General features: G+C 44.2%; 2 protein-coding genes across 2 annotated transcripts; one reads left to right on the forward strand and one right to left on the reverse strand.

The window, feature by feature from the left end:
• Window positions 1–39: 39 nt before the first annotated feature.
• Window positions 40–8,643, reverse strand: ajuba (ajuba LIM protein). The gene is made up of 9 exons (XM_084344623.1): window positions 8,252–8,643; window positions 5,935–8,121; window positions 3,248–3,349; window positions 3,027–3,094; window positions 2,861–2,923; window positions 1,869–1,999; window positions 1,614–1,665; window positions 1,326–1,394; window positions 40–608 (listed from the first exon to the last, which is right to left on the reverse strand). Exons 2-9 carry the CDS (start codon window positions 7,490–7,492, stop codon window positions 477–479), a joined length of 2,175 nt encoding a protein of 724 aa, XP_084200749.1. The 5' UTR covers window positions 7,493–8,121; window positions 8,252–8,643; the 3' UTR covers window positions 40–476.
• A 4,316-nt stretch (window positions 8,644–12,959) lies between these two features.
• On the forward strand, window positions 12,960–15,224 carry mrpl52 (mitochondrial ribosomal protein L52). Its single transcript, XM_084344075.1, has 5 exons — window positions 12,960–13,041; window positions 13,405–13,474; window positions 14,431–14,498; window positions 14,738–14,802; window positions 14,901–15,224. The coding sequence occupies exons 1-5, from the start codon at window positions 13,008–13,010 to the stop codon at window positions 15,051–15,053; spliced, it is 390 nt and encodes a 129-aa protein (XP_084200201.1). The 5' UTR covers window positions 12,960–13,007; the 3' UTR covers window positions 15,054–15,224.
• The last annotated feature ends 1,041 nt before the right edge of the window (window positions 15,225–16,265 follow it).

The following is a 16,265-nucleotide window of genomic DNA, read 5'->3' on the forward strand; positions in this document are numbered from 1 at the left end:
TTTGGATTTTTTTCCCACAGTGAACTTGTTTAAACCATCGACTGAACACAAATGAAATATTTATTACAGCATACAGAAATTACAGTAATGTTTTTACCCAAATTGTACAGATTCACGTAACAAATCTCTTACAGTAAAGTCAAATTTAAGTGCAAAATGTTTGCTAGCCATAATATATATACAAAATAAAAGTTTAGCAAAAAATCCCTTGTTCTTCTACAGCAAACAGTAGCCACATTGGGGTAAAAAAAGCAGTAGTTTCTTTCCCGTTCCCTTATAACTATGGTACAGTAATAGTACAAGAAGTACAGCAGGCAGTACATGTGACAAAGGGGACTGATCCAAGACCAAATGAAAGTGAATCAGTGGAAAAGTCTTAATATCAGCAGTTTCATCTTGAAGGAAAAAAAAAAGAGCAGAAGCACGTGAGAGAACGACAGCGTGTCGAGACCGGCGTTTTCATCCAAAGGCGCTGATCAGTGTGTGTTGTGAGGGGGAATGTTGTGTGTGGTGCACACTCTGCCCATGTGACAGGAGTGGCAGAGGAGATGAGAGTCCAGGGGGAAGCACTGCGAGCCGGGCTTATCGGAGAGCTGCTTACCACACTCCTGAGAGAGAGAGAGAGGGGAAAAGATGCAGATAAGGACAGGAACACACAGAGGAAGTGAGCTCAGACATCAAGGACCATTAAAAAAAAAAAAAGTCTGATCAGAACAATGTGGCCAAATCCCAATGTCACTCACTAATGCGAGTGCCAATGGGCCGGACGTTCACGGACTAAAGTTTAATACCAACAAATAGCTTGTTGACACCTAAAAATGTGACCAGTGACGCTACTTTTATCCACCTGCATCATCTGATGATGGATTTTGCCTTTTCATGTAATTTAACTATTATATTTTTTATTTTTAATCAAACTGTAGTACGTTTTCAAACTACTGTACATGTGGTATTATTTTTATTTACTCTAGGATGCTCATTAACATCAGGTGACAGGACAGCCGATAAAAACTTGGGTGCATTTAAATTTGTTCGAACGTTGATTAATGGACACCGTCCCTTTTCAAAACTAAAGAATTAAAAGACTCACAACACTGAACTGTGGGTAATTCCCTCAGGCAAAGTCTTCTGAAATACGGACTTATGGAAAGTGGCCATAAAGGGCTCATGCGCTTCACGATGTGACAGTGGGAAAGCCAGAAACCCACGCAGATTTACTGCGAACATGTCTCAGAGTCTCTGAGTGTAGGCCTTGTTAGATTTTAGAAAACAGAGGGAACAAAATAAACAGGTTTGTGCTCTATTTGTTTTGAAAGATGACTCACCTCACAGTGGTAGCACTCAAAGTGATAGTCCTTATTCATAGACACGACCCTGAGGATCTCTTCACTGCCCTGAGACACAAAACAGGAGAAAATGGAGAGGTCAGATTCAGGGTAAAGGGAGACTGATTTGACTTTTTTGGCACACTTTCAGTTTTGTTGAAAAAAAAATGTGAATCACCAGAAATACATGCAAGATAAACAGATTTGATTGCCTTTATTACACTGGTTGTAAAAGCGGGAACACGCCTCCAGCCAGCTTGTGCACCGGAGACGAAAACACGTACTCACCTCAGTAGGTAGGATGGGTTGTAAACAGGCAGCGCACTTTGGGGCGAAAGTCCTGCGGGACGAGAGGAGAAAGTTTATTTACTGTGGAAACCAGCGGCACTCGCAGCTGAGTAATGTCTCTGAAGGACGTGGGATGAGTAAGGGACATTCTTCAAGTGTTACACATGCAAAACTTTACTGTTGCACTTAAACACTGATGAATAGGATAGTCACCCGACACATAAGTCGTATTTTTTACAAATTAGTAAGTCTCACTTGTTGTAGTCTGCCACGCAGTAGATGTTGCTGTGATGGTCCACGGTGAAAGGCACCCCGTCCAGAGCCTTGGAGCACACCACGCAGCGAAAACAGCCGGGGTGGTACGAGTTCCCGAGAGCCTGCAGGATCTGAGAGTGAAGACCGAAATATTATTTAAGTCATTCTAGACTCTTAAGACATTTATTTTCTCATTTTCCTTTAAAGTGGTTCATTTTCTCCTATACCTATGTGTATGCAGAAATGTGATTTGTAATACGTAGCAGAATTTTTAAGGTACAAAAACTTCCGACTTAAAAATCCTTCGTCGCCACATCTTAAATTGCTACAATAAATGAAATTATGAAAAATAAAGTTTACAGAATTAATTTATAGGCACAGTAATTAATGTTTACTATCAATTTATTTTACCAGCGGTTCATATTAACTTTGACAGTACTGGTCATCTAATAATCTCCCCTGTGATGTTTCCCTTGAATGCCTCCGTCTTTTGCAGGAGTTTGTTTTGCAGTTATTTTCTAGTAGTCATTAAAGCGGGAGACGAGAAAGTTGTAATAATTCCAGTGTAGCTACATCAACACACTTTCGAGCATCAATCATGTGTAGTCCTATAACTTCTCTGTGATCGAGCCATTCAAACGATGCAGAAAATGGCCCGTTGTTCACAGACCCACTGTAAGCTTTCTATTTATATTATGGGTATTATGTGGTTCAAATATGGTAAAACGTTTTTAAGCTAATCGCTACAGGTTCTTACTCTTTATTTATTAAAAAAAACCCAAAGACAAACATTCCTCTGAGAATCGGCTGTGGGAACCCGAGGAGGAGCCAGCGAAAAGACGTCACTGAATTCCTCTATCCTCTGGGGGAAAATGGGACGCATGAGACTAAAAATATTCCCTTTAAATCTAACATAAGTCTCGGGAGTTTAGAGGCATTTGTGGTTTTCTCCGTGAGGCATGTTCACACACACACACACACACCGCCCTCACCTGTTCGAGAATAAGGTGGCCACACACACTACACTTCTCAGCAGCGGCCTGGAATCCTGAAAACTGTAATTACAACAAAGAGATTACCATTAGCGGAAAATCAATCCTCTGACTCCGAAAACGTCTGAGACGGATGACAAAACACGCCTTTGACCTCGACTCTTACCATGTAATCCTCTTTACAGTACACAGAGCCACTGACATTGTAGAAGTCCTTGTTTCTCAGGGTGCGTCCTGCAGAGGGAGGGAGATAGGAGCGTGAAAAAAAAAATGGAGATTTTGGAGAGTAAATGGTTGAAAGTGGTGTTTGGAAAGGGTGTTGCTGGTGACAGGATTTAAGCTAAATCCTCAGTTGTGTCTGGGGGGTTGAGGAGGGGGTATACTCACCACAGGACACACAGGTGAAGCAGCGTGTGTGATAGAGGCTATCCAGAGCCTGGCAGGCATTATCCGCCCCGTACACGCCTTTCCCACACTTCACACAGGTCCCTGCCGGCACAATGGGAAAAGAAACACAACGGGACACAAACACGCATTAAGTCGAGAGTTAATCGCTCTGCGGCTCTTAGCGCTTCGTTTACGACGCATACCGAGAGGATGTGTCTGAAATCCAACTCCACACAAAGTGTCAACACTTGTAAATCCTCTCGTTCGCACCACCTAGGGGATTTTCACACAGTTAAAACCCGGTTACCCATGCCAGCCTGTTTGCTCATCCACTCGAGTGTCTCTGTTGAAGCCCTGTTATTAAAAGGGAAACTCCACCGGATCTGACTTTTTGGCAGTCGTTCCAGAAAATAAGATGACTCTTTCTTCAAGGGTTTTTTTTTTTTTTAGCTGAAGACTTTCCTTTAAATTTGACATTACACCCTGCAATTGGAGCAATTTGAAGATTAAAAGAGATTGCACTTTCCTCTGCTTTTAGGAGCCCGAACTACCTCAGGAGACTACAAAAGTAATACATTTAAAAAAGGATCACTTCTTGCTGCTTCTTTTAAATGATTATCTAATGTTTTTTTCTATTTAAAATAAATGAAATACTGTCTTGTCTGACGGGTACGGTGCTGTGAAAAGGATTTTTGGCCTGGGATAATAAAGTGGAAGTCACTGACATATCAGTTAGGAACAGGAAAGTTTAAACAATCATGCGCTCTAGCTCTGCTGCTTAGTGTAGCTGTAAAAAAAACATCCTTCTATAGTAAAACTCCAACAATATGTCCATTAAAGGAGACCTATAATGGTTTTTAGGTTTTTTTCCCCTTTCCTTCAGTGGTTCATACATGTCCTCGTGCATGTAAACAATCCTTAAAGTTAAAAGGTCACACAGAAGCTCCTTTCTCCCACAGAAAACACTGCTCCTGAAACGCCTTGTCGGTAGTCCCGCCTTTAATTCTGCGTCTTCGTGACATCACGCTACGTCAGTCACACACTTGCCATATTTATGCTTATCGGCTTGATCGGCACGAAAGAATTGATTTCGTGAAGTTTACTTTTTTGTGACTGTGATCAGGATTTTTCACCATCATTTCTTTTTCTTGATATTCATGATTAACTGTGAAAATAATCAGCAGAATAATCCTTAATGAAAACAATCGTTGCAGCCTCCTCTGAACCCACTTCTCTGTGTTCCTCATCAAACAGAGCACAGTTCAGTCTAAGTACACATCCTGCACTAGACGTAAAGTGGAAAATGTGGTGTGGTGGTCCGAGCTGCAGCGTTTCTTGTGATCTATTTAAGGGTCTGCCTGCGTTTTTTTTTTCCTTTCTAATGTGGCTGAGGGAGTGCCACGCAAAAACGAGAATTCCTACACTCTTGGACAGTCCCTTCGATATTTAGGAACAGGCGCGAGTCTCTGCCAAAGCCAGAAACCAAAAAGGGGCGAGAAGACTCGACCTCGAGGGCTTTAAATTTAACCTCCGAAGCAGCTCCACATAGAGAAAGTTGGGAGAGAATTTGTTTAAGTGACTTGGATTGTGCTTGAATCTACTCCTATAGTTTCTCCGTTTATGCGACAAGATTTTTAATTTTCACTTTCCTTTTAAATCCTGTCTTTACTCAGCACAAAACTTTAACACAAGTGCGTCGGCTGAGCTCAGAGCGTCTGTCTTCACACCTCAGAGCCTCTGATTTCGTCCTAATGGCTGAGAGGAGTACAGTATTGCATGTCCCCTCCGGGCACACATACCTGAGCAGAAAAACAGGCTACAGCACACCGCCCCTGCACACGCCAAGGCAGCATTACACACACACACACACACACACACACACACACACACACACACACATGACTCACACACGCTGCGTTACTGTGGCCTGAAGTCACTCTGGGGGAAACACACCCTGCCACAGAGAAACAATACACACATATTCATCCAGCCACCGTAACACACTCCTACCCTGCTACACACACACACACACATCCTGAGCCCTAATCTTCTGTGACTCACAGTAATGGTCGGAGCTGTGTTTATATGGGACCATGTAATTTGTGTCTGAGTGTTACAGCAGAATTTTGCAGTCTAATGGCCGTGTAGATACGCTGCGTTAGCCCTCTGTGTGCGCCACGCTGTAGCAAATTGGCAACGTCTTCAAACGTCTTTCCCTGATGTTTTGGCTACAGGTGCGAGCCTGAAGAAGTATATACATCGCTGTCCTGCTCGTCCTTTTTTCCCCTTCTTCTCTACCTGTCTGGATCAGTTTTTTTTGAAGACGGAGCGCTCTCTTTTCTCTTCTTGTGTCTGTGCTCTGCGTGCTACAGCCCTGCATGTCTCTACAGGCTCCATCCATCCATACGCTCTTTCAACTATTAATCTGTCCGTGCATCCATCCATACAACCCTTTCATTTAGAGAGAAACCTGTGATCTGACACCAGGCAGCGAGGAGGACAATAATAACACGCCGAGGGCGGATGCTGGCCGACCTGGCGCTCTATTATTGAATGCATGGGATGCCGTGCGTGAACAGTGACGGCACTGGCCCAAATTAAAGATGTGATTTTACTATTTGACTTGCGTCCTGGCCACCTTTCTCCTCACTTTCCTGCCTGAAAACTATTGTTGAAAAGGATCTCACCAAAGAACTCCTGCCGGTTCTCCGTAGCCTCCCTCCCGGCTCCGACTCCTGGGTCCTCCTGAGGTTTGACCGGCCCTCCGGCTGAGCAAGGCCCCATCGTTGCCGTGTTTGGTTTGGAAAGAGCCGTCAGAGACTCCTTCAGCATCAGGCCCTCCAGGAGCACCTCGCCTTCCATCGCTGCATCTCTCAGTAGAAGTCGGGTGAGCTCTTCCTGGTACCTGGTTCCAGGTAGATCTGAGTATCGGGCCCTCTCTCCCATCACACCCCCCTCTTTGCCTCTCACTGCCTGCTGCTCATCCCACCACTCTGGTCCAGCCTGGTAGCACGCTGCTCCTGGACTTCCAACAGCAGGTGGGTAGGAGTGTCGGCTATCGTGGACCCCAGAACGCATCCCTCCGTCCAGGTACTGATTCCAGGCCTCCACAGGAGTTACCGCGGCCCTGCCTGGAGCCCCATAACCAGCCGCAGAGCCCACCGTCTGCATGGAGGGGGATTGCTGCTGTGGAGGGAGGCCTCCAGAGGCAGAGTGGCGGGAGTCGTAGCCCAGGCTGATGCCACTGGTCCGGTTACTGCTGCAGCGGCTCCCCATGGGGCTCCCTCCTCCGCCGCCACTGGCCGTGCTGGAGGCGAAACTGGACCTGGGGCTGACCAGCACCGACTCCTGGAGGCTGAACGATGAGCATGGGCTCAGGGTTGGTCCAGGGGGATAGAAGAAGCCTCCTCCTACGCCTCCTCCGGTCACATCGGTGCGATGTGGTGGATGAGAGAGGGACGCAGGCCTGGGGGTCTCCCACAGTTCACTGCCCGTGCTCAGGCGTTTGTAAAACAGAGCCTCCTGGAGGGAGAGGCGTTTGTGCCTCTCAGGCTCGGCGAGGTAACCAGACTCTGCCATGCCGCCTCCACCGCCTCTGGGAGCTGACCCATAGCCCGCGGCGGCAGGGTACGGCGGGGGAACAGAGAGCGGCGGCTGGGAGAGGAGCTGCTGCCGTCTCACCAGCTGCTGGAGCTCCAGGGAGTAGCGCCGCTGATTGAGGGACGCCTTGGAGCCAAACGCCCCCAGCGGGTCGCACTCCGGGCCTAGACCCGACTCACGCCTCAGGTGGGAATCCACGCCTTCGCCCAGGTAACAGGAAGCTCTCTGCTGGGGGGAGCGGCGCCTCACTTGCGCCAAGGTCGAAGGGTGAAGCGGCTGCTCGCCATCGGAAGGTACGGCACCCACCGTGGCGGAAGATGGCGATGGGGTGAGGAGCTGAGGGGGAGGCATTCCCATCCCTCCTCCTCCTCCTCCTCCTCCTCTCCCACTGGCTGAAACACATGCATCGCTTGTGGTTGCAGAGGCAAGCGAGAACTGGCCTTGTCTTGAGGGCGAGGCAGCTGCAGAGCTGGGAGCTGGTGGCAGACCGCTGCCCCCACCGCTGCCTCCGGAGATGCCAGTGTTGGCGTTGCTGTTATTAGAGTTGTTGGCGGAGTCGTGTTTTTTCTTTGAACTGTTGAATTTCACACTGCCCGAGTCTGTTAGCTTTAACTTCTCCAACAGCTTGCTTATCGGCCTGTCCATGATGAAGCCTTGTCGTGTTTTTTTTGTTTTTTTTACCTGTCCGGGCGAATTCAAGTCCTACAGGTCCCCCTCTATAAGTTATAGATTAATGTGCTTGAATACAGTGAGAACAAAGGGCGTTCAAGTAAATCTACAGTTTTCACTACGATAAATGAAATGTCAGTTTTCAGATCGTTACACAGAAAATTAAAAAAAACTGGCCTTGAAACTAGCACAATGCTAAAAAAAAAGGAAAAAAAAGGACCCCTTATATACACACACAATAAATACAAAACAGATAAATAAAGACCTTTAAGACATTTCAGGGTGGTTACATGACTTAAGTCCTCTGAGTCATCCGATTTGCCCTCATGTGGAAAATCCACAGGTACAGGTAGGCTGTGGTGAGGAAGAATCCATCGGATTAGACAATTAGTTCAAGTCAATCCAGCCAGGAAGCAGGAGAAACATACATCCAGGACACTCCGGCGTGACCTATGGTCGTGGAGGGCCTCCTTTGTGGACCCTCATGTGGCTCCACATCTGCATCTCCTCTTCAAACTTCAAACTGTCCGAAAACACACCTCAGCAAAGTTGGTTTCTTGGTGATCCGGTGCGGTGTGTGTCGGTGTCTCTCCGTTTGAATTTCTCTTTTTTAAAAACACACACACACACACACACAAAGCGGAGAGGTTCAGCGGGATGGAGGATCTCTCCACTTCATGTGGGTCCAGTGTAGACAAGAAAATAAATCCGCTCGTGCACCGATAGTCGACTCACCCGACTTCTGCCATTCATCTCAGGACGAAATAAGTTCGGGAAAAGTACAAAAAAATTATAATAAAGCGATTAACTTTAACTCGGGGGGGAAACACACACACACACACACACACGGCACTCGCTGGACTCCTCAGTCCGTCCGTCCATCCGCCTGCGCTCGGCTGCTTTTTAACATTCCCGTTTTCAAAAGGCAGAGATCCTGTCCGGGACTCGACCAAAAAGAGTAGCGGAGAAGTTTGGAGGGAGAGAAGGAAACGGGGGAAAGCGCTGCTCCGTTACAGTTACATCCCAGCAGACCGGTGCTGGGTTAAACGAGTCGCTCGAGATAAATAAAATCCCTCCCCGTGTGCATTGCACGGTCGACAACTTTGTTTCTTTCTTTCTTCCCCCTAAATAATTACTTACCTCCCCCCTCTTTTTTTACAAGTGTCGAGTTAGCCATGGAGGACACGGCTAGTTCCGGTTACAGCTTTTCAGAATTAACTGTTTCCCAGCGACCGTTAGGCCCTATATTTAAACTACACATACGTGTTAACCATCCGTGATGCCGCTTTAGTTTGCTATCACTTAAATTACCTACTCTTGATGAATACGTCAACACATTTTTGTTGTGCGTGACCTCTAAATGGTTATTTATTCGCTTCCTTTTCGACAGCGGCGCTTCACTCGCTTTTATTTTGAAGGTGCAATCACCGAGCGACCGCTACTTCAGGTTCTGTCGGACTTTTCAGCTTGACGCAGCACGGCTCCTTTATCAGTCAGCGGCGGCTCGTTTCCCCCACCAGGCCGGAACACCTTTCCACCAGCCATGGCTGTTTCGTCATTCATACGCAAAAGTCCCTCAGAGGATGTGCCCACTCCGCCGAGACCTGCTCTCTACAAAAAAATAATGATTTTAAATAAAAAATGAGACATTCGTGTTTACTTTACTGGGCTTGGGACGACTTGTTTGGGTGGGAAATAACGTCAGAAGTCTTTCAGCCACATGGTCTTGAGTCAACAAGTGTCAAACCAAAATAAAACATGTTTCCACAGAGTTTCTGCCATTTTAAATTAAGACTTCCACCCACGCAAGGCCGTGCCCTCTGCTGAGGTCATGTCTTCAGTAGGCTTATTTTTGGCTTAAAATATGTATGAGTTTGACAGTGGTGGAAGAAATGTTGAGTAAAGTAAAAGTATCAATAGGCCTACCACAGTCTGGAAATACTAACTAAGGCCATACCAGTACTGGGTTACATTCCTCCACTGGGGTTTAAGTCTCCCAGATTGACAATGTGACTTTCTAAAAGCTCTCAAAGGTCTCTAAATGAGCTTGTTTTAGGAGGAGCGAAGCTTTTTATCATGTTCAAACAGACAAATGAATGAAATCATAAAAAACAGAAAACAAATTTGCTAAGTTTGGCTATTTTTAATTCAAGAAATAAAACAGAAACTCAAATTAATAAATGTAAAGACTTATTCTGCAGCACCTGGATCATAAAATGCTTCACAATTTCCTCTAAAAGAACATTTTCTCTTTATGTTGAACATGTTCACTATTTGTCATCACAGTTTGTGTGATTTGCTCAAAAACACATTGATTTGTTTTGTAGAGATTTCAATAAGCCACGTGCAGTTTGAGCTGGACTGTCTGAATAAAAGAAGATGTTGGTGGTGAGCGAGGCTTGTCAGAAAACTGGTGTCCTTATGCACAAAATACATACGACAGCTGCTAAAAAGGCTGAATTTGATACTTTTTGGGGGGGTCAACATACTGAAAATGATGTTTTCTGGCAAAAAGTGTGTTAAAATCTGAAGAAAAGAAAAAGTGGATTGCACATTTATTTATTAAAGCATAAAAACTGGGGGCTGTAAAGGCAACACCAGCCTTATCACCTGATCTTCTCAAGGGCACTGACCTGAAATCTAGTTTTAAGGACTTTAATAGTTTAGTTTCTACAACATGTTCATAAAATGCCACAAAATGAATATGCAGCCTACACATAATACATCAATAACAATTCAGTAATGCAATATATGATAAAACAGCATGACAGGAGATGTTCTAGGCTACATAATGTTTACTTTTACTTAGGTCCTATTCTGTTAATATAGTTTATGTTTATTTTATTTAAAGAAGGAACAATGCACATTAATTAACATGAGCACCAGAGTCTATGATGTTAATGTGCCAGATTTAGCCATACAGGCTCATTTTCATCTGCAGGTTGATGGCATTAAAATAACAAACAAACAAACAAAACCCAGCAAAACCTCAAACGCATCACTTTGAACATTTACATTGTGGCTCTGCTACTTTAAGTTAAACAAAAGCTGTGGCTGCTTCCTCTAGCGCTGTTTTAAAACAACACAGCCAAAGAAAATCATTCAAAAACTGCGTCGTTTTGGGCAACGGCACTACTTGATTGTACCACCAGCCTGTGGAATGCGCGGAGGGACACGGCGGCGTGAGGCGGCGGCTGAATTTTTTCGGCGTGTCTGAGTTCTCCAAGGAGGATACAGGGTAAACATCCCGCTACTATTTCAGGACTGCCCGGCGTTAGTCAGGCCCCCGATTCCGGCAGTTCGTGGCAGTCAGCGGACACACCAACACAGTCAGCACACCGTGATAAAGTCAAACAGTGTTTGGACAGGCTCTCTATCTGCCCCGGAGCCCCCCCCCCTCCGCACGGAGCCTTTCATGGCCCCTGCGGTTCACCGGAGTCCCTGCAGCAGCCTCTGCAGACTCCAGCGTTCACCTCACAGGCTGCGAGTGGGAACTTGTCTGAAAAGCTAACAGAGAAATTCTTCGGGGCTTAGTAGCGGAGCAGTTCATACAAAAACAATACTTTGAAGAGCTGCGGCTGCAGCCTCTGTCTGCATTTCTGCTCCGGCGAAATCACAAGAGAGACGCATCCAAGCCCTCTCCTTCATCCGCTCAGTGTTTTCCAGCCGAGTGTGTGTTTGTGTAATTATTTCCCTCAAACACAATTCGACATAAACACAATTATCCTCTGTTTATTGTTCCTGGAGAAAAGTGACGTTTTCTGTTTTGAGCATTTTTCACTTTAAACTTAAAGAGGCACTTGAGTGTTTTTTAGTATTGAGCTTCTATAAAAGTTTGAGGACTCATGAGACTAATTATGCAAATAATGGTGACAACCTAAGCAAAATAGGCTCTGATATCCTGGCTTTGAGTCCAAAGTCTGGGCCAAGCGGCCAAAACACCTGGATCATACGTCATGTAATGTAACACTATAGGATCCTGCATTAAACCGGTCTAAAGATGAGTGAGGATGGAACAAGACAAAAAAATATAATATATCTTTTGTTGTTTTCCCTAATTTTGTTGTTTTCTTCTGATATGTCGCTTCTTCAAACAAAAGCGAAAACAACAAACAAATTGTTAGGCTGAACAAGTCACAACATTTAACCTGCAATGAAAGAAAGAAAGAAAGAAAGAAGAGTCACTCCAGTCTAAGGCTGATAACCTGTATGACATCACAATGACATCATCAGGGGTTTGTTTTCTCAGACCTGACAAAGCTCACCCGGAGCCTCGGGGGACAATATACAGCTGTTTTCACAGGCTGAAGACTGCACGTCATGGGGGTTTAATGCTTTAATGAAATGAAATACAGGTTAACGTTAGATCAAAAAGCAGATAAAACACAGGAAAGTGCAACTGCAACGACGCTGACAAACATGTACACACACATAAAGGGAATGTTTGCAGTTTCTTCCAGAGAACAGGATCAAAAGGAGCTAAACGACTCTAACCACATCTGGATTTCAAGCCAAGTACAGTAAGATGATGACCCGAGAGGCCTCGCTGGATTGAAGTCAGCATCGCCAGAGGGTGTAATCCATCATTTTATCAGATGCCTTGCGCTGGCAGAACCACCCATGAATTAGATGACAGAGGAGAAAGTGTGCAGCAGGCCTTCTCCGTGGCAGACATCTTGACTTACAGCAGTCGAGCGTGACCCTGCGGCCCTAGAAGGTCTTAGGCCCCCGGTGCTCTTGTCCAGCCTCACACAAAGGAATCCAGATTTCTTAATCATCTCAATGATTCAACAATAAACAGTCAAATTATATCTGTTTCCAGTGGAAGCAGTGCTCAACACCCTTTTATGTAACAATGTCTTGTGAAAAGAGAAAGTCTGTTGATCCCCCAGGTGTAATAATAATAGTCTTGCCATGTGTGATTGATTTGACGCTTTATTTATTTGTAGTCCTATTATTATTGAGTGTAACTGCTCTTGAATAGCTTTCTATTTTTAATTCCACTCTTATTATAGTTTGTATAGTTCTATTTCTGCCATATCTGTACTCATTTCTGTCATTGTGCTGATGCAACACCTGATTTTTCTCCCCAGGAGATTAAGAAACGCTTATCTTCTCTCATCTCATCTTATTATCTTATTATTTTTTACACATGTCATATTATTATAAGCTTTGGGAGACCTTAAGGATGACTGTGACTGGTGTTTGTTGATTGTTAAATCTAAAAAATGAATGGAAACTGGTTTGAATGTCAAAATAAAGAGGGAAAAGTGTCATAACAACAACAAAAAATGTGCAAAATCAATGTCAGATTCAACCCAAATTAGAAAAAGCACAAACTTAAAGTTTATTGTTGCTTTTATAGATGTTTTTTCTTCATTTTAAGTCACAAAACACATCAAACTCCCCATTGAAAGTAAAAAGTACAGTGTTGTCCCCTCAGTGTATCTTCAGCGCCCCCTGCTGGCCAACACTCACCTGTGCAGACAAGATGGCGGCCCCCGTGAGGACGTTGTGCTGTTCAGGTGAGACAGAGGTTATTCACTAAATCTGTTGTTTATGACACCCGTTAAAACCTTAAAGCCGAGTAACATCGCTGTGAGTTTATTCTTGTACCTGTCGCTACATTTGACACAGCTGCATGTTTATTAACCACCGTAAATTCAGCTAACGAGGACTGTCAAAGCTAACGATGCTAACAGCTCTGTCAAGTAGCATTTAGTCTAACAGAGATAAAGTAGCCACATAAATGCTTTTAAACTCGCTGACTACAGATCTGTGTGTACTTGTAAGATGATGATGGAGTAATAGAGTGCATCCTGTGCTTTTGAGGTGTTCGTGGGTGTCTCAAGGTGTCTTCTTTTGCTCCTGTACTTGTTGTTTTCCAGTGTTGAGGCTCTCCAGCAGGCAGTTCAGCACCACATGTGGAGTACAGGCTGGAGAGCAGTGGAGGAAAGAGTGAGTTCACTGTCTGGGAATATGCACAACTGCAACACCTATACTGACATGATGAGGGGCATTAAGAAATGACAATCTCTGGCTGTTCTGCATTGATTTTCATATCTACCCACAGAGATCGACCGATATGTTTTTGTGGGCTGATACCGATAATTAGTAATCAAGGAGGCCGATAACCGATATCTGTAACAGATGAACCTTTGCAGCAAAAATGCAGATCTTATGTAAAGATTTAGAATAAGCAGTGATGGAAGTATCTAAGTACAATTTAGAAGTTTTTCCATTTTCTGCTACTTTATACTTCCACTGCATGTATTTAATAACTTCATGGTGCGTTCCATTGTACTCAGAACTTGGGAAAAATGACCTTCGACATGGAAAAGTGCAATGAAACTGCCATTCAAGTCAGATTTCCAAGTTGCAAACTTGGTCAAGATCCACGTAGCCCGAGTTCACTGACATATACACAGTTGACATCACAGCAGTATGGTGGCACACATAGCGAACAATTATTTTTTACCATCTTCATCAATTTTTACTTCATTTAGTGTTTGTTTGCATAACGTGCAGTAAAGCATCCATGTTTTTCCACGCAAATGCCCTGGAACGCTTTTAGATTGGAAGTTGAAAAACCGACTCGGAAATTCCTACTTCTGACTCTGTGTTGTGGGCGGGACATTGAGTGAGACCAGAAAACACTGATAAGGATAATCGGAAAAAAGCTGAATATCTCCCCCGATAATCAGCCAGGCCAAATCTGTCACTCCTTCTTTATAGTAGCCATATATGCTAATGCTAATTTGCTAATCAGACAATGATAAGTCTTTGTCTGAGCTACTCGCCAGCACAGTAATGAATTAATCACACATTTGCAACCAAAACAAGTGTGCTTTGAGTTCAGTCCTCCTTCTGTGTGCAGTTTTATGAGGCTTCACAACGCTTGTGTTTGCTTGCAGACATGGAGTTGCCAGAAGTGGTACAGAGTACGGCCCTCTGACGGATCTGCCTGACTGGTCGTTTGCAGGTATTATTTACTTTACTTTTAACTGTAGTTTCTGTGGAGTCACAGATATTAGATGGTAATTTCATCCTTTTTTGTGTCTGTAAGTATTCCAGTTCACTTGACGTTGATTTTATCAAATTCACGGTAATGCAGTTAGTGCAGAAACAAGTTATTTTCCCCTTCTTTGCTAGCGATAGTTGGAGAAAAGGGAGACACTTCTCGTGTGTGTTAATGTTTTCTTTTGCTGTGTATCTGGACAGATGGAAGACCAGCACCTCCGATGAAGGGACACCTGAGAAGAAAACAAGAGCGGGAAGTTTTAGCCGTGAGTATCAACACTTTTTCTTCTTTTTTCCCCTTCTTATCGCTCTTTCTGTGCTTGCTACAAGCTTTTTGTCTGAACCTCTGTGTTCTTTCTCCCAGAGACGTATCGTGTTGCTGAACAATGAGGTGGACAGAGGAATGGAGGCGTGGAGTGAGAAACAGGAAGAGGCCAAAAGGATGGAGGAGCACAAGAAGTCCCTTTTACTGAAACCTAAAGGGAAGCTATTAATAAAGAAAAAATCTCAAAGTTAGAAACAGATTGTCATCGTAATCATGTTGCTGTATGATTGATCTGAGTGATATATTGATAGTCAGACTATTGATTATGTTTATGAGGACTTGTGGGTTTTCTTCTGCTTTACAATTTGTGTTTTTCACCTTACATGGATTTCTGCAATAAATGTTTGTTCTGTTTCATATGAATCTGTTATAATTATGTATTTTTGGGCTGAAAATGAACATTTTATAGCTCGAATGGTGAGTTAATGTCTCTCAGCTTCCACTAGAATGCAGCATTTCTCCTTTTTGTAAGGCGGTGTGGAGGCTCGAACGCCATTTTGTCTGGTGTCGGCCTCGGAGAGGAGTTTTGTTGGGCGGGCAGAGGAAGGGAGGAGCTGGCAAACACGAAGTAGCTCTGATCCAGGACCTTTTACTGTGTATGAATGTGTGTGTTAAAGAGAGAGAGCGAGGGGTTCACACCTTGGCATGCCGTAAAAATGTTATTACTCGAAATACATGGCGAATGTTCGGTCATGTCCACATCGGTGCAGCAGCTCAGTTAAGATTAAATGCAGAGCCAATAAAAAGAAACCTTGTGGGAGTTTTTCACAAAATAAACGTAAGAGAATACGCGTTGATTTCTTGTAGACAGAAAGGGGTGTTTCTGTCAACATTTTGGCTCATATCAAGTTTTATTTCACTCATTTAAAGCGACTTACTTATTTTTTAATGGGGCATCTCTACCAACAAAGAGGAAAAACTTAGGATTTTCGACTGCGCCATCCCGCTGCCTGCTGTCTGGAAAGACGATTAGCCGGCTGCAGCCAACAGCAGCCCACAGAAAGCGATACTTGCTGGTATCGGCTCAGAATTTGAAGCCGGGCGAAGTCTTAATCAAGCTGTAGAAACACTTGTCTCTTACATCATCTGATTTTCAAAGCAGAACACATAAATCAGCTGTGTCGAAGTGGCAGGAAATCTCATTCCAGCACTTTTTATGCGTCTTTAATGTGGTTTTGAGTGCAGGGATCTGTTGTGCCCCTTACAAAGCATCATTACCACACTGAGGAACTATTTCAGGGTATCTGCATGACTTTCCATCGGCATGGGGGTAAGTAGACAGTGACCCAATTTTCATATTTGGGTGAACTTATCCTTTAAAGGTGTTTTATATAAGAGCTGTGCATCCAGAAATAAGTTAGCATGCTAACCAGCTAGCCCTGGCCCATCTTGTCTTGTAATAAC

This window comes from Pagrus pagrus, assembly GCF_965226575.1.
Source record: "Pagrus pagrus genome assembly, chromosome: 22".
NCBI lineage: Eukaryota > Metazoa > Chordata > Actinopteri > Spariformes > Sparidae > Pagrus > Pagrus pagrus.